General features: G+C 40.8%; 1 protein-coding gene across 1 annotated transcript in view; it reads right to left on the bottom strand.

The window, feature by feature from the left end:
* Positions 1 to 25989, bottom strand: part of PSMD11 (proteasome 26S subunit, non-ATPase 11) — a 29149-nt gene extending 3160 nt beyond the window's left edge. The window contains exons 1-9 of the mRNA XM_046675805.1: positions 25832 to 25989; positions 23374 to 23475; positions 17719 to 17843; positions 11780 to 11851; positions 11096 to 11153; positions 8720 to 8914; positions 4096 to 4240; positions 3237 to 3297; positions 1395 to 1457 (exon numbers count right to left, since the gene is read on the bottom strand). Of these exons, the coding sequence (XP_046531761.1) occupies positions 1395 to 1457; positions 3237 to 3297; positions 4096 to 4240; positions 8720 to 8914; positions 11096 to 11153; positions 11780 to 11851; positions 17719 to 17843; positions 23374 to 23475; positions 25832 to 25922 (912 nt within the window). The 5' untranslated portion in view covers positions 25923 to 25989. The remainder of the gene's footprint in view (positions 1 to 1394; positions 1458 to 3236; positions 3298 to 4095; positions 4241 to 8719; positions 8915 to 11095; positions 11154 to 11779; positions 11852 to 17718; positions 17844 to 23373; positions 23476 to 25831) is intronic.
* Between the last annotated feature and the right edge of the window lie 1311 nt (positions 25990 to 27300).

The raw sequence follows: 27300 nt of genomic DNA, 5'->3' as shown, positions 1-27300 counted from the left end.
CAATTCTCAATATGTATTCCAGAGAATAAACAGGGTCTCCATAAAAAAAAAAAAAGGAATTCTGAGGTTAAATAATAGGAAATGCTGAATTCCACAGCTAGCTCTTGGTGTTTTATAAGGAACATCAGCACAGTACAGCTTTGCAGTTAACAGAAAACAAAGTACCTTTCTAATTTGTTTAGCCCCAGTGTTTCCTAAATATCTGATCACAGACCCTTTTTCCAAGGAACCCCTAAGAGAAGTCCTCCATCAAACATCCTAAACTTTGGGAAAAAATTATCTAGACTGTTTGTTTACTCGCGTATGTGACTTATTTACCTTTAGTAATGGTCTCAATATCCCGGCCTCATGTCAGCTGTTCTATAAGGTGTTAAGGGAAGCAAGCAAACCATGCCAAGTAAGAAACTAAAATTGGCAAGAAACCTCTAGAAAGATGATGAGCCTTGGAGACAGTCAGAGCCACACGGTCTAGTCTCCATCCACACTGGTTTTCTTCCTGGATCTAGGTGTGTGTTTATTAAGGTGGCCATGATACACAGACTAAGAATTTCAGAAAAGAATATATGTCTCGCCCTACTTCTTAGACAACTTTTTCTGCCTTTTCAAACCTTTGCGAACATTGAGTAAAAGGCACAGGAGGCAAGGCAAGCCTAGAACGTCACCCTGAGGAAGTGTCTTTTGGTCCAGATGCACACATCGAGACTTCTCTTTTGTCCACAGAAGAGAAACAGACCTAGCATTTGTGGAGCTGAAGGAATAACTAAGACCATGCCATGTAGAACAAACATCAGGCCTGGAGTCAAACCCTGACACATAGTAGCTGAGTGACTTCAGGCATCCTATTTGAATCCCAGTTCCCTCAACCGTGAAATGCAGATAATGAGTTTCTTACTAAAAATCAAAATGAGAAAAGGATGACAGAAAGAACTTTTGGAAATTGAAAGGTCCTGTGTATAAATGAGGTATTACAATTCAACAAGTTTCATTGTACAAAAGTGTTTAACTGTTTCCTGGTTTTGATACTGTACTATAATTAAGATATCACCATTAGGGAAAATTGGGTGAATGGCACAGGAAATCACTGTACTATCTTTGCAACTTCTTGTGAAACTACAATCATTTAGAATGAAAAGTTTTTTAAAGTACTTATAGTGATGTGCTGCATAATGATGCTTCAGTCAACGAGACATATCCAACAGTGGTCCCATAAGATTAGTATCATATAGACTAGGTGTCTAGTAGGCTACACCATCTAGGTTTGTGTAAGTACACTCTGTTTGCACAACAATGAAGTCGCCGAACTACACACTTCTCTAAATATATCCCCATCATTAAGCAATGCACGACTGTAAATACCCCTCGTCCTCTACCAACCCCATATCAATCATGCTTACCTTTTCAAAATCTGCCAGTGATCTGTTCTTGCTAGCCTGAGCCACACACTTTAATGCTTCTGTCTAAGAATAAGGAGAAAAATAGTGAAAGTGATCTATTCTGTGTACTCACATCCCACCAAGCATGTCTCATAAGTAGTCTGCTATGTCCACATAACTTCTGGCTGCAGGAAGAACCTGCCCCACCACTGTTCTTCTCCAAAGGCCCGGGAAGAAAAGCTAGAATCCCAGCATGTGCCAACCAGTTTCCCTTTGAAATCTAAAATGACTTAAAAATACTAGGAAATAGAAAGTTATTCCAAAAAATATGCCTTGATACAGCATTCTCCAAAGTTGACAAGCTAAAAAGGAAAATGGCCGTAGAAGTGATTTCCTCCCCTCTCCTGTAAGACTCCCTATCCCCCCAGACTCCTTCTTGCCCTTAGAGCTGATCATATCTGTGCTTTATCAAGACTCATTCTGCTAGGTTTGGTACACAGCACACACCAGGGTCTACTTTCATTAGGATTGAGGCATCAAAATTCCACATATTACACTGAATGTTAAAACCCCATAGTAATGAAGGGACAATCAACAGCTGAGGGCAACTTCTAACCTGGTTACAGAAAAGGCACGTAACCAAGCTATCAGGTCTCTACTCAGCAGGAAATCAACAACATTCATCTTGCCAGGAGATCAGACTGACTGCTGCTTGAAAGCTGTCATCAAGGTACAAAGGACCACAAGAAGCTCCTCTCGTGCCAGCCTACGTTCTTAAATAAGGATGGCACGTCTTATACAGATTTTAAAAATGGTGCAAAGCTAATTATTAGTGTTTGTCTCCAGCATTCATCCTATAGACAGAACAGCTGTCATGAGAAAAGCCTGTAACTTACAGCCAAATAACCCAAGTTCAAAGTCTCACTCCACCATTACTAGTTACCTGACCTTGTCCTGGACATTTGACTTCTCTTAGCCTGTCTCCTCAACTCTAGCTCTAGATAGAGTAGTGAGTCTTTCACTATAGTAATAACCAGTATTCTTTTGGTTAAAACTAGAAGATGATCTGAAACTTCCGATGAAAAGCCTGTTAAGGTCACGTGTAGAGAAGGAAGAAATTACCTATTGTGGCCATTCCTCCACAGATACAGCAGGACACCCAATGTGTCTGCTGTTTAGAGACAAGTGCATTTGAAATCTAGAAAGATTACTTTTACTTTATTAGTGATACTCAAGCAAAGTATAAAGAAGGGATGATGCAAACATCTGAGGCATCATCTTTACACAGGTCACATTCATACCTACTCAGGCACAAAAGGTACCACAAAAAGAGCTACCAACCATCAAAGGCCTCTTCTTGTACCACACCAAAACAGAGGACATGAGTGGAAAAGTACTGATAAGAGAAGCACTCAGGTGAGCCCTCAAAATCCAGTTTCTGCACCAAGCAATCCAATCTCCCTAAAGCACAACTAGAGCAGAACTCACCAGGCACCAGGCTCCAGACTCTTGGAGAATCCAAGATTTCATAATCTACACATGTTAAATTTGCAAGTCAGGCTCATGGTAGATAAATTTTTTGGTCAAAGCCAAATGCAACCAAACTCACCACAAATGCTGCAGTTCAGTTAGTCCCTCAAACCACCCGATGTCCATAAGAACACCAAACACTGACTTTTTAGGCCAAGAATCTAACAGTATGGAAATATACTGACTGGGCTTAAGGGAAAGGAGGAGGGGAAAAAAAACAACAAAGAATAGAATGGAGACCTGAAGAACACTAGTCTCACCGACCATCATGTTTGACAACATGCTGGCCTCAGAGCAAGCAGAGATCAGAACTGCAGTCAAGGTATCCCCTACCTGCCTCCCCGCATACCGAAGTGCAAGCTTCCCGCTCACCAAAGCCTGGACATCTTCTGGGCTAGAAAAAAAGACATACTTGGTCAACTGCTCCAGGATGTTATGTTGCTAAGTACAGGTTTAGGAAAATTTCTTTTTCTCAGAATTGCACTAAGAAGACTCTGCCCACAGATGTAACTGGCCCCCACCCCTAAACCCATAAGCCCCTCACATTGCAGAAGCCAGGCTTTCCACACTCTGGCCAAAGTTCAGCACTAAAGAGTAGAAAAATTCCAACATTAAAAAGAAAGTCACACTGAACCTACCAAACTAATAGACCCAACAGGCAGAATGGCCAGTGTAAGTCAAATCTCAGTAAAACGGGTCTTAGTAAAACACACTCCCTGTGTAATCTGAAGATCCAAACAGAATCCTAGTCAATATCTCATTTATCCCAAAAGAATGTGGATAAATTCTCTAGAATTCTTTATTTAAAAAAATCTGTCATACTTACACCTCTATCTCACCTCTTCCTTAACCCACCCCCATTCCGGGTGGCCCAGCTGGCTGGTGCTGGTCTGAAGCTATTTCCTGGCCTCCTGTCCTATGCTCTGCAACTCTCCGGACAGAATAATTGCAGGATGACACTCTAAGAGGGGCTGGAAAGTAAATTTCTAAAATCTGCCTCCCCGATTCTGAAAGACTAGCATGCAAAAGTGCCCTGACAACCTTCAATCCTCCCACCCTACCTCAACCAGCCTGAGAGGCGGCTGCTGCCGCTTCTGTAACTGGCCAAACTCTGCCCAAGCCATCTCGCCATGGCAGAAAAACTTAGTTGAAGCACTTGAGTTCTCATATCCCAAAGTTAATGTGCACCTACGTGTTGAGCATGATTTTGCACAGTAACATGTACTTCAGAGATGTGATGGCCTTGGGGCTATCGATGGAGTCATAACCCTCAAATGCCTCATAGAAATATGAGTATGCAGTTTTCCAATCCTTCTCCTCTGCTGCATGGATAATACCTGGAGATTAAAAAGAAAGGAGTCAAGAACCACATGAAGTAATAGATCTACAAAAGATCAGAGCTAGGAAGGGCCTCAGAAATCTATCCCAACCTCATCTACTTATTGAAGAGGTCAGCAAAGTATAAAGGACCTGCCCTAAATCACTGTCAGCTAATGGGAAAGCTAGAATTAGAATTCAGGTGTTTGGCCTCCCAGTTCAACGTCATCTTGCCAATAAAAACTCCAAAGGAGTTAGAGACCCAACTCTAAAAACCATATAACATCTTTTCCCATGCTTCTCACCACCACTGCAGTGCTCCTCCTCCTATCTTTTGGAGCCACTAGAAAAGGCCATGTTTACCCTCCATGACCTCACCTTCACAGAACAGAAAGTTGACCCAAACATCCCTAGACTGCCGAAGGACCTGTTTTAATAACATCAACCATTTCTTTAAGGTAGCTTTTCTAAGCTTGACATTCTCATATGTAAGTAGCTTTCACAGAAGAAAGAAATTCAACCTCTTATATTCTCATTTCAGAGATTTGTCATTTATGGATGTGCTTTTGTTTAGATGTAATCAGTATGCAGATTTCACATAATGCCAAGTCCATGAACTTAACTGTTCACAGTTAAGAAGTATTTCCTAAGGCTAATACAACGGAGTTCATCAAACCAATTCTCTACTGTTTATAGACACTGGGTTGCTCCCAACAAGCCTAACTTTGACTGAACCTGCTATTACTTCCAAGCTCTGCTATTACTTGGGATAATATGAAAATTACTTCTTTCTACCTTGGGAGGCATCTAAGACCTAAGATTCTGTATATCAGCTCTAATTCTGCCTCGTCCCTTATGAATTTCTAGACTTCAGTCCCATCTATCTGTTTACCACAGGGCTTCCCAACATTCTTCTCATCAAGGTACATGCAGCAAGTATGTGGCACTAGGGAGTAAAAGGATGAAACTGCTTACACGTGACCCCAAGGGACCAATGTTTCAGCACGCTTTTAATCCACCTGTCACATACCTGTGTGCCTGGCACCAGCTGGGAATAATCATTTATTGAGTGGTACGTGTCATACCCCAGTACTTTTACCCTACCCAAAAAGCCTCCTAACTTTGAGGCTGAAGGAATCAGATCCTTCTATTACTGTTCTTAACTATAGAGGCCTGGAGAAAACTTGCCCTTCTCTGCAGCCGAGAAGAGCTCCCTTCAAGAACACCCAACAAACTATTAAAACTGCTAAGCTAGATGAGAAAAATCCCCATTTTCCCATACCTCCCAGTCCAGAGCTAGAAGAGAACAGACCAGACCCAAAACAAGACTGGTTTAAAAACAAAATAAGGACCAAGAATTGGTATATCACTTTCCCACACACATTAGTAAACAGGGGCCACATTAGGACTATGAGCATCATGGTTGGCACATGAGGCTTATTATTTAAACAAACAAAAATATAAAACTAGACTCTCATTTGTCCAACACAAATATTAATGAGGGCCTACCACAGGCCAAGTACTGATAAAGCTACTGTAGAGGAAATAAATGACTAAGGCCCTCAAGGAGCTCATAGTCTCACAATGGGAAATGGTCACCAAAACAGAAACAAGGAGATTAGCACCATAATATGTACAAAAGAATATACTTCCGATAGGGAAGTGAAAAGCAAAGAAGGCACTGAAGAGGAGATATCTGAGCTTGATCAAAAAGAATGCAAGGGAGTTTGCCAAGAAGACAAGATGAAAAGGGAAATTTCCAAGCAGAGAAGACAAAACATATAAAGGCACAGAAGCAGGAACACATGACATCATTTGGTGACTAGGACTGAAAACCAGAGATGACGATGGAAAGGAAGAATGCCCTCCTTTTGAATGCCATGTTAAAGTAAAATTTAGCCTGGGGATAATGGGGAACCACTGGAGAATTTTAAACAAAGGAGGTCCATGATCAGATTTGTGTTTCAGAAAAATTACTTCAGGACCAGTAAGGAAGATGGTTTGGGAAAAGTGACTAGGGACAGTAAGATAAGTAAAAGACTACCACAGTGATCTAGGCAGTGATTGTAGAGGTGGAAGAGAAAGGGCAGATTTGGAGACAGACTCAACCTGATCTGGCAACTGATTGGATAAGAGGAGTGAAGGAGAGAAAGGAGTCAAAATTACTCCAAAGACAATAGCTTTAGCAACTAAGTCAATCATGATACCATTAACTAAAATAGGAAATGTAGATAAGAATGGTTGAGGAGGGAGGAGTTAGATGATAATTTTGGTTTTAGAGGTTGAGACTGAAATACCTGTGGGACATTTAGGTATGTATATCCACTATGCAGCTGAAAATATGGATCCGGAATTTAGGAGAGAGGGAAGCTACTGGAGATCTAGATGAAAAGACCATTAGTGTGATGTGGTAGCTAAAGCCATGGGAGATTATAGCATTAGACAGGAGACAGGGAGAACCGGAAGAGAAAAGAACTAAGAAAACACTGGGAAACAGCCACACTTAAGAGGCAGTCAGAAGGAAGAGGAAACAGCAAAGTGTGACTGGGGATTAGTAGTCAAGGGAAGGGAACCAAGAAGACAGTGATGTCAAAGAAGCACAGAATGTTACACAGGGTCAAAATCCTCCCCAAAAGTCAGACGTAAAAAAGGAGGTACTGACTTCTTTCAAAGAGTCGATAGAGATACCAAACTAAGGATACTCTTTCAACTTTTTGAAGAAACTTGAGAGAAGAGACAGCAATTCAAAAAGGAGAAAAGGGGGCCAGCCCGGAGGTGCAGCAGTTAACTGCGCACGTTCCACTTCGGCAGCCCAGGGTTCACTGGTTCGGATCCCGGGTATAGACATGGCACAACTTGGCAAGCCATGCTGTGGCAGGCATCCCACATAAAAAGTAGAGGAAGATGGGCATGGATGTTAGCTCAGGGCCAGTCTTTCTCAGCAAAAAGAGGATTGGCAGCAGATGTTAGCTCAGGGCTGATCTTCCTCAAAGATAAATAAATAAATAAATAAAAAGGAGAAAAGTGGGCAAGCCCTGTGGCCGAGTGGTTAAAGTTTGCGTGCTCCACTTCAACAGCCCAGGGTTTCACCGGTTCGGATCTGGGGTGCAGACGTAACACCACTCACTAAGCCATGCTGAGGTGGCATCCCACACAGCAATGCCAGAAGGACCTACAACTAGAATATACAACTATGTACTAGGGGGCTTTCGGAGAGAAGAAGAAGAAGTAGGAAAAAAAACAAGACTGGCAACAGATGTTAGCTCAGTTGCCCATCTTAAAAAAAAAAAAAAAAAAGGAGAAAGAGCTGTGCTTTTTCAGCTGGGGTGGTTCAAAGACTGAGAGGAAGATTCAAGGGGAGAAGAAAGACTAAAGACTTACAATGAAACCAAAGGACAGGTAGAAGGATCAGTCTTGCTAAGGGGTAAAGATGGATAGTGATACAAATTCTGGAGAAGAAAGAGACACAAGGAGGGTTCACATAAAAATGGCCTCTATTTCCTCTGAGAAATAAGATGCAAGTTCATCTCTTGCCCATGAAAGAAAGGCATAATGAAAGAGCAGCAGCTTAAAGAAAGTGCCAATATTTGGTCAAAGATGGATACTGAGATATGACCTTTATATTCATTTCGTTTAATCCTCACCACAATCCAATGAGGTACAATTATTATCACCATTTTACAGATGAGCTAAAGATAAATTAAGCAACTTGCCCAAAGTCACACAGCTAGAAATTGGCAGAACCAAACTTTCAACCTAGGAAAGTCGGTTTCTAGAGCTTCTGCTCTTAACCTCTGAATGACAAAACATGCCATTTGACACTCACAATACCCAAGAGGCAAGTAGGGCAGGTATTATCTCTCTTAATACAGACGTGGCAGGGATTGCAGAGAGGTAACACCAGGGCTTAAACTCTTCTGTCTTCAATTCCAGCCTTTCTTCAATAATGATAATAAATTATAACTAATAAAAGCTGCTGCCTACAAGAAAAAGTATTCTGCCAATCTATGGCCTCCTAGCCACAAACTTCACACACTCCATCAGAACGCTCTCCACACTTGACTGAAATTGGGGGGTCGTTCCTTAGCCCCGATCTGAGAGGCCCTTTGGAAATGTCCAACATGCTTTACAAAGATCTCCAAGTGACAAGAGACTTGGATTAGTCCAATCCTGGAAAGAAATGCTACTACCTCCTGAGTATGTGACTAAGATGGAAGTTAAGGCAGCTTTTTAAACCTAAGTGAGACCTCTCTAAGATCCTGGTTCTAACAATCAGGTTGCCTGGTCAACAATGGATAAGCATGTTATTAATGTATTTTAGGCAGTGAACAGAAAGTTAATAGGAGGGGGACAGCTAGTAAGAGAGGTAGCCTCCTAACTGGTTTTTCTGAGGAAGCTTGAGCTGACTCAGCCAATTTTATTCTCCAGTCCCCATTCCTTCCACCTGTGAGATAAGATGAACTTTAACAAAACATGCCATGAGTAGCTCTGAATGTTACCTGACTGCATATCCAAGGTGGCCTGCAATTTAGGGGGGCAGTAGATGGCATTTGCTGTGGTTCGAGCAGAGGTTAAGGCAGCTCGGGCTTTCGGCAGGTTGCTCAGGGCATGGTATGTTTTGCTTTCTAAAAGCTGTACTTCCACCAAAAGGGCTTTGTCATCCATCTTTTTCAACTCCCGCAGCAGCTGAGAACCTGAAGAAGGAAAAAATATATACTCCCTTGTTAGCCATAATCTTAATACCTTAATACTGTAAAATCTCCCTCTCCCACCCTCATATGAACACTCAGGATAAAGAAATCTGCCTGAACTCAAAAAGAGGTTATCTATTTACAAGAATTAAATTTTCTGCTAACGTGCTATCTTCTGAAAGAGAAACACAGATCTCTGAAGCTTTCTGCAGACTAAGAAGAACATCAGAGCCAAGAGTCCTATAGACTTACTGCTAAGATTTGAATACAGTGGGAATCTCCACCTAGAAAACGCTGAAATGAGTTATCCAGTTCAGACAGGCATTTGGTCTCACTCTCTTCCTATCCAGCAATTCCAAGACTACGTAAGAAACATGAGACACTAGTGTTGGTAGGGAAGGAATGTGTTCTGATCTATCAATGTTCTCCAAATACACCTTCTTCCCCGTCTCAGATAAGAAAATCAAATCCAAACAGACTTGCATCATATACAAAAATTAACTCAAAATGAATCAAAGACCTAAATGTAAGAGCTAAACCTATAAAACATAGGAGTAAATCTTTGTGATCTTGGGTTAGGCAATGATTTCTTAGATATGATACCAAAAGCACAAGCAACAAAAGAAAAAATAGATAAGTGGGACTTAATCAAAATTAAAATGTGTTTCATTGGCCACCATCAAGACAGTGAAAAAACAACTCATAGGATGGCAAAAAAAAAAAAATATGTGCAAATCACACATCCAGTAAAAGACTCGTATCCAGAATAAACAATAAAAACACAACACAATTAAAAAATAAGCAAAGGATTTGAATACACATTTCTCCAAAGACATATAAATGGCCAATAAATACATGACAAGATGCTCAGCATCATAAGATATTACAGAAATGCAAATCAAAGTCTCAATGAGATACTACTTCACACCTACTAAGATGGCTAAAATAAAAAAGACAATATTAACAAGTGTTGGTGAGGATGAGGACGAACTGGAACCCTCATGCTTTACTGGTGAGATGTAAAATGGTGCTCCACTTTGGAAATCAGTTTGGCAGTTCCTCAAAAGCTAAACAGAGTTACCATATGACCCACAATTCCACTCCTGGGAATACACCCAAAAGAAAAAAATGTCTACATTAAACCTGTTCACAGCATTATTCATAACACCCAAAAAGCTGAGAAAATCTAAATGTCCATCAACTGATTAATGGATAAATAAAATGTGGTATAGCCATACAATATTATTCAGCAACAAAAAGGAATGAAGTACTGATACGTGTTATAACATGGATGAACCTTGAAAACATTATGCTAAGTGAAAGAAGCTAATCACAAAAGACTACATATTGTATGATTCCATTTATATGCAATGTCTAGAACAGGCAAATCTACAGAGGCAAAAAGTAGATTAGTGATTGCCAGGGGAGGCAGGGGGGGTTGGCCAGAGATGATGGATGGGAATTATGGGAAGTGACAACAAACGGGTACAAGATTTCTTCCTGTAGTGATAAAAATGTTCTGAAATCAGACAGTGGTGATGGTTGCACAATTCTGTAAATATACTAAAAACCACTGGATTGAACACTTTAAAAGGGTGAATTTTATGGTTTGTGAATTATATCTCAATAAAAGTTATTTTTTTAATGCTACTTGTTTGAATCATATGAAAGTGCCAATTTGCAGGATAAAAACTGAATACTGGCAATTTTTTCAACTTAATAGATCAGGAAAGCCATGTTTTTCCATGTGGGGAAAATAATCCAAATCTACCCACTAATTTTTTAAAAAGCAGTAGGCGGAGATTTCAGGGTGTTTAAAGGCCACACAGGAGCAAGCCTTTAGTCAGCCCACTCCACCTTCCTTACATATTTGCATCCAATCAATTTCTTGATTTTTAAAATAAATTTTAAGTATAATTATAAACGGATGTAGTAAATGTGAGAGTAAAACACTTGCAATTTGACCCTATTGTTCTCCAAATTTGACAGATTAACTCTAGTTAGTTTCTTGGAACTTCCAAATGACATTTTTCCATGACAGATTCAGTAAATATAAGTTACCTTAAATCCTTCTTAGAAGTAGGCAGAATATAAATTAATATGTAACTAATAAGAGTAGACAGGTTCAGAATACATTCATTTAGCCAGCCAGGATGTTTTATTAATTTCTACCAGCTTACTTACCCAAATGCAAAGCTTCCTGGTACCTCTTGGTATCAAAGTACAAAGACACCAGTCTTGCCTAGGAAAGAGAAAAGGCATTGACTGATGGAAAGGGGGAAAAAAAGCCAAAGAAAGAAATCAAAGATTGACAGTCACAGAACTGTTACTGTTGAATATTCAAGTCCTGATGATAACACCAAATTTAGCCGAAAAAATTGTCTAGGGGCCAGCTCCGTGGCCGAGTGGCTGGGTTCTCGCGCTCTGCTTCAGTGGCCCAGGGTTTCGCCAGTTCGGATCCTGGGAGCGGACATGGCACCACTCACTGGGCCGTGTTGAGGCAGCATCCCACATGCCACAACTAGAAGGACCTACAACTAAAAATATACAACTATGTACTGGGGGGATTTGGGGAGAAAAAGCAGGAAAAAAAAGAACAACTCAAAAAAATTGTCTAGCTCATGGTATTATCTCCTATTATGGCCAGTGACTTTACCATGTCGCTGTTTACTTCTCTGAGCCAAGTAGCAAGTCTATCTCAAAACTTCCACCAGAGCAATTCTCATGAGTGGGACAACTACCAATAATCTTTGAGTGCCTGGATAATACAAGGTTGCTCAAAATACTCTTGATGAGGATGGTGTTACTTACATTCACAGTCTGTCTAACGCCTATAGACCTGAAATCAGTACTAATGTAGGCACATACCTCCAAAGCTTGGCGTAAGAAAGTTCTTTTCTCTGATTTGGCCCATTCGATGCACTCTAAACACAACTCGACCTGCAACAGAGAGACAGTGCATGCAACATTATGCCCTCACATTCTTCCCACAAACCTTGCTTTGGAGAACAGCTTTCACTCCCTCCTTATATATTACCTATGTTGCTCTATTTAATGTCTCAAGGGACATGCCCTGATCCACAGTATCTCAATGTGTAATGGTTATATCATAATGGAGAATCAACTCAGCTTTTTTACACACAAAGTATCTTTATGCTTAGATTGTGGTCCTCTCGAAAAGAGCTTCATCTTCAGAGATTCCTCTTCTACCTTCCCAGGAATGACTCAGAACTTCAACACATGCAGCCCTAGAATGTAGATTTCTACACTGGCTGAGGAATTTTTAAAGCAGAAATTTCTCCCTGAATCATTGCAATAGTAACAGTAATGTGTTAACATGAATGCACGAGTAATAAAGGGGAGAAATTCTCAGCCTAAGCACAAATGCCTTGTTCCTAACAGTTGCTTAATAAGAGTCAAAAGACTCAGTTGGCTCTTCCCTTTCAGATTCTAAGAAGTGAAACTAACCAATTCATCATGCCAATACAACAAACTTAGTTTGTATTAAAGGGAATAAAAAGAAATTAGAATTAGCCCAACACTTAAAAGGGCTTTTAACCTTTATTCAAAGGTGCTCTGAACCCCCAATGCTATCTGCCACCCAAGCAGTGAAGTACTGTGCAAAATAACTGGTTTAAAGCAGTGTTCTATGCTACATGTCTACATGCCATCAGGGATCCCTGATGTACTAGTTTTGAAAAAGTACATATTTAAGTACTGCAGGTCTTATGTCACTTCTGTTACTGCAAGTTTTGTATTAAGATTCCTAATCAGAGTGTAAGATAAAAAGAAAAGCTTTCTGGAGAACTAACTGCTAATATAACAGGTTTTTACGTAAACTCAAAGTTCTCTTAAGAGATGTTCTAAGGAAGGAAAAGTAAAGGGACGTAATCCAAACTGACAGATCTTCTGTCTTTAGATCCTAACTCCAAGCTCAGTAAATAAATGGATGACATTACATGGTATTTGGAGGATTCACCAGTAAAAGACTAAGTGAAACCTTTACAACTCACTGGAGCCCCCTGGTGGCTACTTAATCTCCAACTCTAAACTCAACTGACCTCATAAGTCTATAAAAACTAAAATAAAAGCACAATTCAGAGTTTCAAGTTACGTTCCGAAAAGCCAAACTCAAAGGAAAATCTCTATTCACGACATGAATGGAATCGAAAATACTTTGCTAAATATTTTTAGCAATGAAAGTACAGGAGTCATTAGTCCTACATGTCTCTGCAGGCTGAGAAATGCTTACTACCAATTTTACCCAGGGGGGTTTTTCAAACAATACAAAAATGAATCTCTAGGCTCCTGATTTCAGTAGTCTGGAATAAAGCTTGGCCACTGATGTATATTCCCGGTTAAGAAACACTGAATTCTACTCTAGCATCTCACCTGTCCCCATTTCCCTGACAGTCTAGATGTTAAGCAATTCACTCAAGGTCAGCTGCTGGACCAAAATGTTGACCCTATCTCCAATGCTCTTTCTACCTCAACCCAGGCTTAATAAATTCAGGTCACTACAGACATTCTTCCTAGAGCAGGGATTTCTTACAACATGAACTGTATATCTGTTTCAATTACAGGGTACGTGATTTGCATTATCTAGGACTGTAATTGGTGAAATCAGTGCTTCAGTTCTAAGGAAAAATTTTAAAGGCTATGGTGCTTGTGCACAGCTGTTTTGTTTGAGAGGCTTTGTGCTTTGTTAATGCTAACAATGACTGATAAAGGGGATGGAAAAGCCTGTGCTTCTGGAGGAAGCCCTTACTTGAGTATAGTCATGCATCACTTAATGATGTGATACATTCAGAGAAATGCAGTCAGGAGATTTGATTGTCAGCGAACATCTTAGAGTGTACTTACACAAACCTAGATGGTATAACCTACGACACACCTAGGCCATATGCTACTATTAATCTTATGGGACCACCGTCATTTATGATGTCCATCATTGACCAAAACATTGTTATGCGGTGCATACTTACACAGAAGCTTGACGTGGTCAAAATTACATATTTAAGTTTTAAATCAATTACACTTAACAATTTTTCTAACATTTCATCTAAATTCCTATGGGAAAAAAATGACTACCATTCTAAGTCTGAAATTCTCCAGCACAAACTCCTTTTTCCATTGAAATAATTGTTTTAATAACAAGATTTTTGATGTTAAGTTTCTTCAAATGTGCTGTGTTTCAGTGGGATACACTATATCAAACAATGGCTTTCCATAGGCAACTCCCTAGAGATCCCTGGAAGGTAAAGTTAATTCTGGAATTTCAGTTCACTATTTGGCAAGGGTGTGGTTCATTCTTCTTTCTCCCTTCCTTACCCCAATTCTCTGCTCCCCTCCCCTTGCAAACCACCCCATCCTCACTCACCCTCATACCCCATACATATCTTCACTTTCTAGGCTCTAAACCTTAGTCCTGCAATTGACCTGATCCTAACCTGAATCATATCAGCTTTCAGAATATGTCCGGTAGATCTATCTTGACTTATGGTTAGTTCCCAAATAGAAAAAGGCAGAGAAAATCCCCTCTCGCACACTTTTGGTAACCAACTCTCCAACACAAAACTCCTAGCTCTCTTAACAATGTTCTAAAACTTTGTATTTTGCTTCAAGCCTCAATACTACTATGACACTGATCCACCTATGATTTTCTCCTCTATCCTTTCCTATCACTCCAGGAATTTCAAAAGAACCTAGAATTTTCCAAGATGAAGACTATATCCAATTTCCCCAAGTCAGAGACCTTGAGTCACCCAGACAAATGTAGTAACAACACCCCATGCTTATATCTCAATTCAATAAACTCAAGTTGTAATTCAACAAAGTATCTCCTGAGCACCTACCATGGGGAAGGAATAATCCATACATTCCCTCAACAAATATTAGTTATGTAGCTCCTCTGGGCCAAACTACACTAAGTGCAGAGGATACAGCAGTGAATAGAACAAAGCAGCTATCCTCATGGAACTTACATTCTAAACAGGAAACAGATGCTAATAAGTAAAACAAACAGGAAGAAAAGCAGAGATAGGGTGATCAAGAAAGGTCTCTGAGGAAGTGAGATGTTCGTGAAGATTTGAAACAATGTAAAGAAAAAAGCCACGTTAAGAGCAGGCTGAGAGCAATCAGGATGTATAAAAATGCCCCAAGGCTAGAACAATTTTAAAGTTATGACAAAAAGACGAGTATTGTATCTGTAAAGAAAGTAAAAGGGAGAACAGTATGCAGGGTGAGGTCAGAGGTAGCCATGGTTAAAGAATAGCCATATATTAGGAATGAGAAAGGCACTCTGGTACTGCAAGGTATGCAGTGCTTCACCTGAATGAGATTACATTACAGTAAAGAAGATAAGGCAATTGACAAGCAACTGGCACACAAGGCAAAAAAATCAGATGTACAAAATGCATGTGGGTCACTGAAAGAGTTAAGATCACACTGAAGTTAACAAGGAGAGATTTCAGAGGAAGTGGAACTTGAGATGGGACTACGGAGAGGAAAAGGATAGCATGAGAAGCATAGACGGCTTGCTCAGCTAAGAGCCAGGCATCCAATATGGCTGACATGTTTGGTACATTTCATAAAGCAGCAGCAGATCAGCTTGCTGTGGTAGGTTGTACTGTAGAAAACCATGAAATATCTAATTCTTCAGGCAACGGGGAGAAGAAGAATATGTTCAGGGGGCTACTTGGTAGGATGTCTCTCACAATGGTAGTACGCAGAGTGGAATGAGGCTTTTACAGTAAGTCTAATTAAGAAATAATTAGAAACCAAACTAAATGGTTGTTGTCAAGACAGAACAAATAGAGAAGAGGTGGGGGGCAGAGACTGAAGAAAGCTGAACTGACAGAATTTAATAAATAGTTGGATACTGAAGTTGGCTATGTTGAGTTTGAGATACAGGTAAAACAATCTGGATGATTCATAATATGTTCCAAAGCAAATAACCTATAATCCACCAAAATTACTAAAAGAAGTCCTGCTAAGTGGATTAAGACTCTGGCTCTTGATAAAAAGCTAAACTGCTAATTATCAAAAAACAGCCTTTACTTAGCACTAAAATGACACAATACCTTAAGAGTGTTTCCTTTCACCCAAGGAAAAGGAAGAAAGGTTTCTAGTTGACAAAAATGTAATGTGCAACAAACAATAGCAACATACAGACAGTGAAGGGAGGGCCTAACTGAACATGGAGTCACAAGATAAAGGCCAGTAAATCTCATTAGCCAATTATAGGAGAAGACTAAATTATGATTTGCATAGACTTCTACAAAGAAGTAGGAAAAACGATCATTAAACAAATGCAGTTCTATCCACTGAGTCAGCTTTGTTATACGGGAAGGGACAAATTCCAGAGACTTCAGTGTACAAAGGAGCAGCCTGAATAATTATTTTTACTGCCTAAAAAGTTCCAAGTAACATTTATTAGTCTATTTCAAACTAACATTTATTGATCAGCCCATTCTAAGGCACCCTATTTCAAACAAAAGATAATGCTACTTTTTCATGAAAACAAAGTACAATCAAAAAAAAATGTCAGAGTTAGATAAGACTAACACCCCTTTTTTAAAAAAATCACTTTATCTCTTAAATTATTCATAAAAATAATTCTAATGCTTTGGTTCAAAAGGCAGCCATCTAAACATTATCTGTTTTTGATCTACTATCATTAAACAGTTCCGCCAGTAACAAACCAACTTGAAGGCTTCTCTACAAATATATTTTCTAAAAATGAAGTTAGTTTATGGTTTTTAAACTAGGTTTCAAAGAATCATTAAGGCAAGAAACCAGATATTACAAAAGACAATTTCAAAGTGGAATCCATACATCCTGGGTTTCTGAAATCCCTCATTATTTACTCAATATGCTACTATGCCCTTTCATACCTTTTACTTGTACACCCACAGAAGCTACAGCAAACAATCAGACACATAACCAACTAGTAACTCCTACCCCTGCCCTTATACTATCCAACATTTTATACATTCGTTTATTGCCTGCCTTCCTCACTAAAATATAATCCTCATGACAGCACAGTGACTGTGTTTTTACAAATGTATCCCCAGTATGTGCAACAATGCCTAACATACAGCAGGCACTCAACAAGTTCTGATCAATTTAGCTATAGGAAAGACAACAACTACATTCTTCCTACAAACAGATTCAAGCAACTACAATATACCCTGATTGAATCTGCCTCTTTTTACAGAATGATTAACTTTGGTAGTGTCTCCTTCTGCTGAAGTGTAGAAAATACAGCTATCTTTGAAAAGGTCAGAAGAGGCTCAGTGATTCCAAAGAGGCACTCTTCAATACAGCTCAGGGTCTCCTCTGAATTTGTGGAGGAAATGTACAGGTACACCAGAGTCACTTCGGCACACATGAGACACAAACAGATGGATGCTCACCCCTAAAGAAAGGCATACACGCAGTCTAAAACACGCCAAAAAGGGAAGCCACAAGACTTAATTAGTGCTCACAAGGAGTTCTGTGACACAGAATGAAAGGTACCACAGACACAGAAAACATTACAAAGGTGTGGCAATACAATACCTCAAAGACAAGAATCAGTTTGCGACCCTGATGTAATGAGGATTCCAGAGACCACTGACAATCTCCACTTACAAAGCAAAGCATGGAACAGACCCAAAGTATCAAATGCCCTGTAACAAAGAGAAACTGACTTGATAAGGCCTAAGCTGTCCCTTCCACATTAGTACCACAGCGCAGGCAGCATTTCTTCCACTGAAACAGACTTTTTTCCATATTGTCTACCTCCTGACATTAAAGTAACTTACCTCCTGCCCTGTAGCTGCTTCCATATCAAGAAACAGATCAAGAAGAGATCGGACCAAGCGAGCTGCTTTAGCCTTGCTGATGGAATTCAAGAAGGGTCGCACATACTTCAGGAGTCCTCCAAGCTCTGTGTGGAAAGCAATTCAGAAAGGAAAAAGTAAACATCAATATTAGGTATAAAACACCCACTAAAAAAATGACCCAAGATCATAAAATCAGTACTTATGTCACCGGAATCAGTCTAAATGAAACTTAGTAGGAATTTAAAGCATTCTTAGCAGGTAACAAAGTAGATAAAACAAGATGACAACATACACCAAATCTGTATTCTATTCTCCACTCAGCCTCTGGATTACTATGAGGACCCTGGGAAAAGCACATGTCTCTCTGCCTCAATTATCTATCCTAATGAAAGATAAACAGCAAAGTAGTCTCTGAGAGCAGTGCTCTCGAACAAGAAATGTGCTGTGCCTCTACTGCCTTAGACAAAATCACTTCCCCACAACCAACAAATTTGATCAGGTTATAGGAGTATTTTTTTTCCCCCAAGTCTGCCCTAGCAGTTCTCTGTAAACAGACAAAAGTTTTCAATTCCAGGTTCCCTTCTTCCTCCGTTCTCTAAGTATTCTCCAGTCTTTCAGCATTACCACTTCCCTAGCACTCTTCTGAATAAACTTTTCACGTAAAAGTTAGGGTGTTTTTCCCTTGAAGTTATACTAAACCCTTTTAAAATTCCTCATTAATCTGAAAAAATAAATCTTAAACTATGACCAAAAACGGTGTCTAGCACAGAGGTTTGTTTCCTCTTGTATAAGAAAAGAGGGTGATACAATAACTCTAAGGGAGCATCTTTAGAAACAAGAGTAAAAATTAGAGAAGACTTCAACTAAACAACTCAGGAAGCACTTTCGGAATGTAGGTTAAAATTACTTTAGTGCCACTGCCTCTTTAAGATTCTCCAATTGTAGACTCACCCTCCTGAGAACTGTAATTCAGGGCAAGCAAACCTCACCCTCCTGAGAATGCTAATTCAGGGTCCTGAAATCCTCATCTACCTGAATAGTCACAGGACGCATAGGACTGTGTCAGATACAAAAGGAACTTCGTACAGAGTGGAAAAGTTCATCTTTCCCTTCACTCCCCAGTACTGACCTCTGATTCTACCTGTCTAAAGTTTTTCCCCACCTGTCACTCCATTCACCCCTACATAGACTACACACACTCCTGCTTTCATGCCTCACCCATGCTGCATTCCATCTGGAACTTCTCAACCTATGTAAATCTTAGATTTCCTTTTAGGTCCAGCTAAAGTCCTATTGACTCTTCCATGCCAACTCCAAGCTACAGTGATTTCTCCCCCTCAAATTCTTTTTGCATGCACACAAATTTCATTTATATTATATAACCGCAGCTTTTTGAAAAGTAGTCTAGTACAATGTCCCTTCTCCCACAGCATTTTCTACTATGCTTGAACAATCCTAAACAATCTCAAGTGACAGAAATGTTCTGAAAGCAGATTATTCCAATGTTGGTTAAACTAAATTGTTCTTTTCTGAAACATGAGTCTATACCCTTCTAGATGGCTTCAAATATTTGAAGATAACATTTGAAGATATCATTTCTATCTCCCTAACTTTCCCTTTCTCCAAACTAAACATCTTTAGCAACTTCAATTGTTTCCTCCAAAGTCCTGGTTTCTAGATTCCTTACCACCTCAGCTGCCTTCCTCTGAATAAACCAGTTTGCAAACGTACCACTTGTGGTATCCAGAACTGAAAACAATGCTCTAGGTAGGGTCTGACCAGTAGAGTCATGGCTTAATTCTCTTGATCTGGCCACTACACATAACACAAGATGGCATGTTTTGCTTTTTCTAATAGCACTCTTTGTTCAGACTAAATCCAATAAGGTCTTTTCTGCATAGACAGGTAATTCCCCACCTTCCTCTCTTTTGATAAATACCTTAAGTATATATATAACTTTATACTCAGCACATTGAATTTAATCTTGCTGGCTTTGGCGATAACTCTGAATCTTAATTCTGTCCTCTACCGTACTGAGTGTTCTACAAAAATAAGCACACCTTCTGAAATGGCTTTAGCCATATGCCAGAGGCCGACCAGAAGAACATGGACAGATCCCATAACATAATGCTAGAGACTTCCCTCCAGGTTGACAAATGATCCATTTGTCATTCTAAATTCATCCTGTACCTGTCATTAATATTATGACAAATGTTCAAATACCCTGTTTACATCAGACATGTACATAGTGTGTATCATTCCTCTAACCCAGAGGTTGGAAAACTTCTGTGAATGGCCATATAGTAAATATTTTCAGCTTTACAGGCATATTATCTCAGTGGCAGTTACTCAACTCAGCCATCGCAGTGCAAAAGCAGCCATAGACAATATGTAAACAAATGGCGTGGCTACGTTCCAACAAAACTTTACTTACAAAAACAGCTGGCAAGCCACTGTCTGTGGAGCCCTACAAATCTACTGGTCTGATGAGGCTAACCAAAGAGAACTAAAGTGAGTTCGGAAGACTCTTTTCTTAATAAACCCAGTGTTTTAAGTGATTAAAACCTACTTATCAAATACTCTGTCCCAAAACTTTACTGATGATCACCAGTTTATAATGTCTAGAATTTATTCTTCTCATTACCTTTTTGAAAAGGAATAATGTCTGCCCATCAGTTTCCTTCTACCTCTCTAACCTCCATGATTTTTCTCAGAATAATAATAGAGGCTCTATAAATATATCTGCTAGAACTATTCTATTGATATTAAATGACAGAAATTGTCAGAGCCTAGAGACCTGAACTTATTTAAAGAGACTATCTGCTCTCTCTTCTCTCACCTACCTTAGTTTTAATTGTCTCTTTCTGATGTTATTTCTATCTCTTTCTTTTTCAAAATCATTTTCCTACCTGGAAAAGGCAGAAGCAAAACATGCGCTAAGCAGTCTGCCTTTCTCTCTAGCACCTGCTGGCATTACAGTATTTTCTCCAAGCACTGAGTGTTATTCATCTCACCCTAACAGAGAAACAAATGACCTCTTAGTTGCCAAAAGACTCAGTTCACTTTTCATTTTAGTCTACTACTGTTTCTTATTCATTCTTGGTTATATTCCCTGTTTATTTCCATTTTCATACATACTGAATTAAATTTTTTCAATTCCCATAGAATCATATTGACGACTTCCTCCTATTCGTGAGATTATTTGCAATTATATGACCAGAACTTCCTTTTTAGAACCTCACAGAACTCAAATAATCCTTCTAAGAGTCTCAGGCTATGAAATCTACAGATTCTGAGCCTACGCATCATGTCTGATGATTCTCACCACTACTTTCAATCACTATTAGGCATCAGACATTGCCTTATTCACTAACTCCCAAGTGACTGCTGTCGGTCAGGAACCCTATCTTAAACTCTTTGAGTAGAGTATTTAGCAGAGTGCTAGCCATATAATAAACGCATAATAAAACAAAATTGAAGATTAACGGAACAGACATATTTTCTGTTCTCTGGGAACCCAAAATCAAAGGAAACAACATAAACCTACCAATTATTAATAGCAAAGATAGGTAAATGAATGCAGGCCCCCAGACTTCCTTAGGGTTTCTATTGTATGTACCCACACTCATCAAACTCTTTCTTAGAAAACAATGATAAGTAACCTGGACAAGTTTTTGAAAGTCCTCAGGATTCACCTGTTAAATTCCAACAGGGTTAGCTGTACACTTCTAAACTGCTCAGGTACTGGGTCACAAGGAGGGGAGGGCAAGGAATAAGGAAAGCAAAGCAAGAAATAGGAATTTCAAGCAAAACAGTAAGATTTTTGGATAAATTTTCTGAAGCACTGCCTATACTACATGCTGTTTTTAATTATCCACGCTAGTGGAGGAAAACAGACATTTGAATACTTCAACAACAGAAAAGCCTTAAATCACTTCAGCTGGCTTTCTAATTCTTTCAGGAAAATTACCTTATTAATTATATTTTGTATGGACTAATTATCAAAACTGTTTTGCAACCTCCAAGCTCACACTGATAGGCAAAAGGAAACCATAAATGTTAAATAGTAGATAAGTCAGCCTAAAATGAAAAAACCACCACCATCTACCACTGATAATGCATCAGTGGATAACTATGGAAAACAATAACCATTATACCATGAGGCCACAGGCTCTGAAGTGGGACTATATGGGTTCAAATCCTGGCTCTCCCACATACTAGTTGAGCGACCTTGGGTCACGTTTAACTTTTCTCTACTTAGTTTCCTCAGATGTAAAATGGATAAGAGTATCAAGTTGTTTTGAAGAATTCAATAAGCTAAACGATGTTTGTGCTTAACCAGTGACTAGTTCATTATAAGCACAGAAAAATTGTTATTATACATATTTTTAAATGATATTTTAAATAAGATACAAGACCCATATAAAAACTTCTTCCCAACTTCATACATCTTTAAGCAACTTTCTACTGATTGAGCCTAATAATTAATAAGTTAGTCATCGTTAATTGGGAAAATCCCAGTTCTCAAGTTCAAGAAGTTTTGCTAACTTGTACCTATCATTCTCTTGGGTAACAACAAAATTTTGGGGAAAATAATTCATGAGGTCACTTATCAGAACTTAATCCATTCTATGAGCCAGCCCCATGACACAGCGGTTAAATTCAGACATTCCACTTCGGCAGCCTGAGGTTCGCCAGTTCGGATCCTGGGTGCGGATCTACACACCGCTTGTCAAGCCATGCTGTGGCAGGCGTCCCACATATAAAGTAGAGGAAAATGGGGATGGATGTTAGCTCAGAGCCAGCCTTCCTTAGCAAAAAGAAAAAGGAGGACTGGTGACAGATGTTAGCTGAGGGCTAATCTTCCTCAAAATAAATAAATAAATATTTTTTTAAAAAAGAACTTAATGCATTCTAATCAGATAAGTTCTAAATTTACTTTAAAGTTGACAAAAATCATCTATTCTAAGTTTAAGCAGGCTTCTCTCTAAATACTATTACCACTTCACTGGTCAAAGGCCATTCCTGGTCAACAGGACTCTCTCATTCCAAGGACACACCCAGCAGAATATCATCTCGAGCCCAGAAAGTCAATGGTTCAATTACAGTTAGAATGTTTGGGCAATGACATGGACAAAGTCCTAGGTACCAGTGGAGAAATCTTGGGAAGGCTCTTTCCAGTTAATGTCTTACTCATTCTGTATCAGAAAAAAAGGACAGCAAGTCACTTACTTAAATGCCAAATCCCTAGTCATTTTCAAGTCAGGGGCCTAAAGGCACTATCCACCTTAAATCTATCTAAGCTGCTCAGTGAAATCACTGAAGACTGCTGCTGCCTGTATATAAGGGGATACAGTGATAATTCACAGCAGAAACAAATCACAGCTCTCTGCATTCCAACAGGAACAGGATTTTCCCTCACCTGCAGAACAAAACTCTCCATGAAAGAACTGAGTTTAAAGGCCACTTAACTTCCTGCTCAAAAACTCAAGTTCAACAAGTTGACAATAAAATTGAATTATACCACCAATAAATTACGTGGATGCATTCCTATGTTGCTTTACTACAACAAAAACTTGAAACGTCACCCAGCATTTCAGGTAAAAGAGGAAGCAATCCATTTGTAGCACTTACCTGCAGCTTGACCCGTCTTCGCCAGGAGAGACCCCAGTTCCAGGATGCTCTGCTCTTTGACCTGCACTGCCTCCTCATCATTCTCCTGAATGTCACGCTTCACTGGGAGAGGAAAATGCAAACCCTCTTAAAAACTGACAAGAAAAATGAAGACTGAGGGAAATTTCACCTTCACAAGACCAATTACAAACAGTTACCAAAAGACAAATTCTACAGAGCCTAAAAATAAAAAACTCTAAGAAAAAGTAAAATCGTCATGTAGTTCATGTCCCATGTAAATGGTAAAAACGGATTCCTCTCTTTGATTTTAAACGTGCCTTGTTCTTCTGTCAATTAGAATTCCCCTTACCCACTTACACTGAGATTTCTGTTGCAGTCAACTGGTTAAAGCAAAATACGAACAACACAAGTTCTCCATACTTGTGTTAAGTCCCATTGGTAGGCATTACGTCATGTGAAACCTGTGCATAACACAGGTTTGTGCATCTACCTGCCACAAACTAAAATCAAATGATCAAGTTACAGATGACCATAAAGTCACAAGTCTTTCAGTAAACTTCAGGCCTGTGGAAAGCCTCAGCTGATGGATGTGTTAGGGATGAGCAGTTCTACAAAGCCACTCAGGAAAAAACTCCATGAAAGCTCCAGTGTGACCCTTAGGAGGGACTGCTCCTTTAAAAGGGATTCAGGACCTGTCAAATAACTTTGTGTTATCTGTCCCACTTTCAACTGTTAACAACTATTCTACACTCGAACACTGATTAGCCTCTCCAATTTGTAGTGACAATTTCTGTGATCATCGCTAGCTATTACTTCTCTTATAAAGCATCATGACTTGACAAAAACAAGACTTTGATACTCCATGATGGAGTCCGGAAAAAGTAAGGCTGTCAAGCAGCATGACTCAAGCTTGCTGGAACAGGAAAGCTCGCAGGGAACTCTTTCCTAGCATAGTGGGCAAGCAAGAAATACTCTCATTGTAACGTTTACCCTAACTCCCACTTTATAAAAGTCAAAATACTAGGCACTAGGCACACACAAAAAAATAAAACCCATGCTTCTCACATTAGTTCTAAATATGAGTGTGCACTCACATTTAAAATAAAAATACCTATGTAACAGTGACTGAGATGACTCTGGTTCTATGTAACTGACTAAAGTCAAGATCAGAACTTCAAAATGAAACACTATTTACCAGTATCATCCATTCACAGTTGCACCTAAACCCCCCTCCTTTTCTAGCACCCCCAAAGATAAAGACATCAAGATCTTGTCATTGTCCGTTCTCCACGCAAGTCAGGAGTACCAAAATTCAACAGACTACTAAGTCAACATAAAAGCCAACATCCTGCAGGTCCCACATGCATGTGCATCCTCGCACTACCTGTTGATCCCATTCGAAGCTTCTCAAGCTACATTAAAAAGATCACATTACTACACGAGCAGTGAAGAGCTAGCCCACGCCCTAATTGAACCCTTACGACCGAAGAGTAAAAGGCTTCTCTGTCATCATAAATTTATCTCTGTCCATACCTGAATCCCAGAAGAAAGCTGTCAGAAGCGACTGGCTGGGACTCCTATTTCAGTTTTCCTGTTGTGTGCAAGGTGTAAAGCAATCACACTAGTGTCAGGAAAATTCTCTTTCATTTCTTCCAGCAACGTGCAGCCGGCCTGTTCCAAGAGTTCCCTGCACTCCACGACTGACAACTAACTCCCTGAACTCACTTCCAGCCACTACAGGGGAGACTGGGTCGATTAGTCACCTCCTCTAGCCGGGCGGTCCCACCCAGCATCTCGCTCTTCACCCTCCTCAAACCAAATGCCCCCTCGGCCACCTCCTCATCCAGATGCCAATCCGAGGTGCGCGTCCCCTCGGCATTCCCACATTCAGAAAAACGCCCCCCTTTAGCCGAGCCTCCCGTCGCGAGGCTGGAGAGAAGTCGCAGCTCCCGCGTCCCGCGGAAGGGAACTCCAAGAGAAACGCGAGTGCGAGCGCTCCCACCCGAGCGGGCTGCGCTGATAACAAGGGCGGGAAATGCCCGTCCACAGCGGGTTTCGCCAAGGCCCTTCAACTCGAGGCGCTCAGACGAGCTCGGGACAAGCCGGCCGGCCAGCACTGCCCCCAGTCCCGGGCCAGCCGGCACGGGCCAGAGCGGGAGACAAGGTTGGGGAGCAGGGCGGCCCCGGCTCGGCCCACTTTCACACCCCACGCTGAGCCCACCGTGAGTCAGCAGCCGGCGAGTGGACGCCGGGGTTGCCTCGGGGCTTCCCACCGAGGGGGCACCCGGGGGGCTCCAAGGACCTCCGAGCGGCCTATGCCCCCGGCCCGGCCCCCCTCACTCACACACAGTGAGTCAGCAGCACCAGAGCCGGCTAGCCCGGCCCCGCTCCGCCGTCGCCGACCGACACAAGCCGAGCGGGGTCAGCGGCGCCAGGGAGGGGGCGCGGCGACCTTTACCGATGGAGTGGAGAATGTCGATGGAGGCCTCCCGGTCGGTGCTGAGCAGAGACTGGGCTCTCTGGAACTCCACCACCGCCGCCGCCGCCATCTTACCGCTCTCACACCGTCCCCGGCCGCGGCCGCCGACGCCGGAAACACACGCCCGGAAGGCCCGCCCTCGCGTCCCTCCCACCCCCTTGTGGCCCCCCGCCCCTTCCTCCGTTCCCAGAGCACCACGGGAGTTGTGGTCTCTCCGCCGGGCGAGGGTGACCGGTGAGGGTGAGGGCTGGGGCGCCTCGCTGGTGGGCGGCAAGCTCTCCAGCACCGCCTAGTGGCTGCCCGCAAATAAAAAAGAGGATGCCTAAGATTTGGAGCTCAAGCCTAGTCCCCCACCCACCCCAAAAGAGGCCTGAACTCCGACTCCCCTCTCTCGCCCTTGAGGGGAATTTTTGAGCACCGGGCTACGTATTCATTGAAAGCTGTTTGGCTTTCTTTGTAAGTTCCACGTTTAACCATTCACTCGGGGCAATAAACGATCTTATAAAGTGCTCACGATGTGGCAAAGAATAGCACCATTCAAATGCGTTCAAGTACCTAACAACATTCGTTCCACACACGTACACACACACACACTTTCCAGGCTACAATCCTAGCCAGCCTGTGGCTAAACCCACCACTGTCAGAGAACACTGATATTAGAAAGTGAAATATCTTTGCCCCATTCACTCAATAAATCCCTCTTGGGAATCCACAGAGAAGCCTAACAGCTACCTGAACTCCTCAGCTCAAAAAAGAAAAAACGGATTTTTTCCCCCAATATCTCCAGTCCCTTCACCTAAAATCACAGATACCTGAAAGGCCGTCAAGCGGAAGGAAAAAAGACACTCCATGTGACCACTGAGGGTTGAGCCTAAGGGAGAGGCTAAAAATGTAAGAGGCAGTTCAATATGAGGAAGATCTTTCTCCCGGGGAAGACAATCCAAAAACGGAATATGCTGGCTCCTAAAGGGACATGTAAAGGGAACCAACATTGCACTCCTCTGTGACTGGGTTAGGCAATTTATGTATTTATCTCCTTTTATCCTCCCAACAATGTTCTGTGTAGAAAGCATTATTTACACCCTTTGCATAGATGAGGAAACGGGGTTTTAAGCGATTTGGTGAAGCTCATATGGCAATTGACAGAGATGAGATCTGAGCGTTAGGGAATGCTTTCCTAGTTCCTAGATGTGTTCATATGAAAACTGGATAACATCTCATCAAATTGTCATAAACAGGATTCACGATGTTGATGGAGAATTAATTTAAATGGCTTCTAAATTTCTCCTAACCCTGATATTCCATGAATCTCAGTGTAAAATCTTGCCTTTGCTGAAAAAAAAAAAGCATTCCTCCCTTATCAATTTGGTGTGCAATCAATAATATTGTACCAGAATGTTAATGGGCTATAAAATTCCAAAGCTCAGAACAACAGGCCATAAATATCT

This window comes from Equus quagga, chromosome 11, assembly GCF_021613505.1.
Source record: "Equus quagga isolate Etosha38 chromosome 11, UCLA_HA_Equagga_1.0, whole genome shotgun sequence".
In the NCBI taxonomy this organism is placed as follows: Eukaryota; Metazoa; Chordata; class Mammalia; order Perissodactyla; family Equidae; genus Equus; species Equus quagga.
The sequence above is the reverse complement of the archived record's forward strand: the minus strand, read 5'-3'. Positions and strand labels throughout refer to the sequence as shown.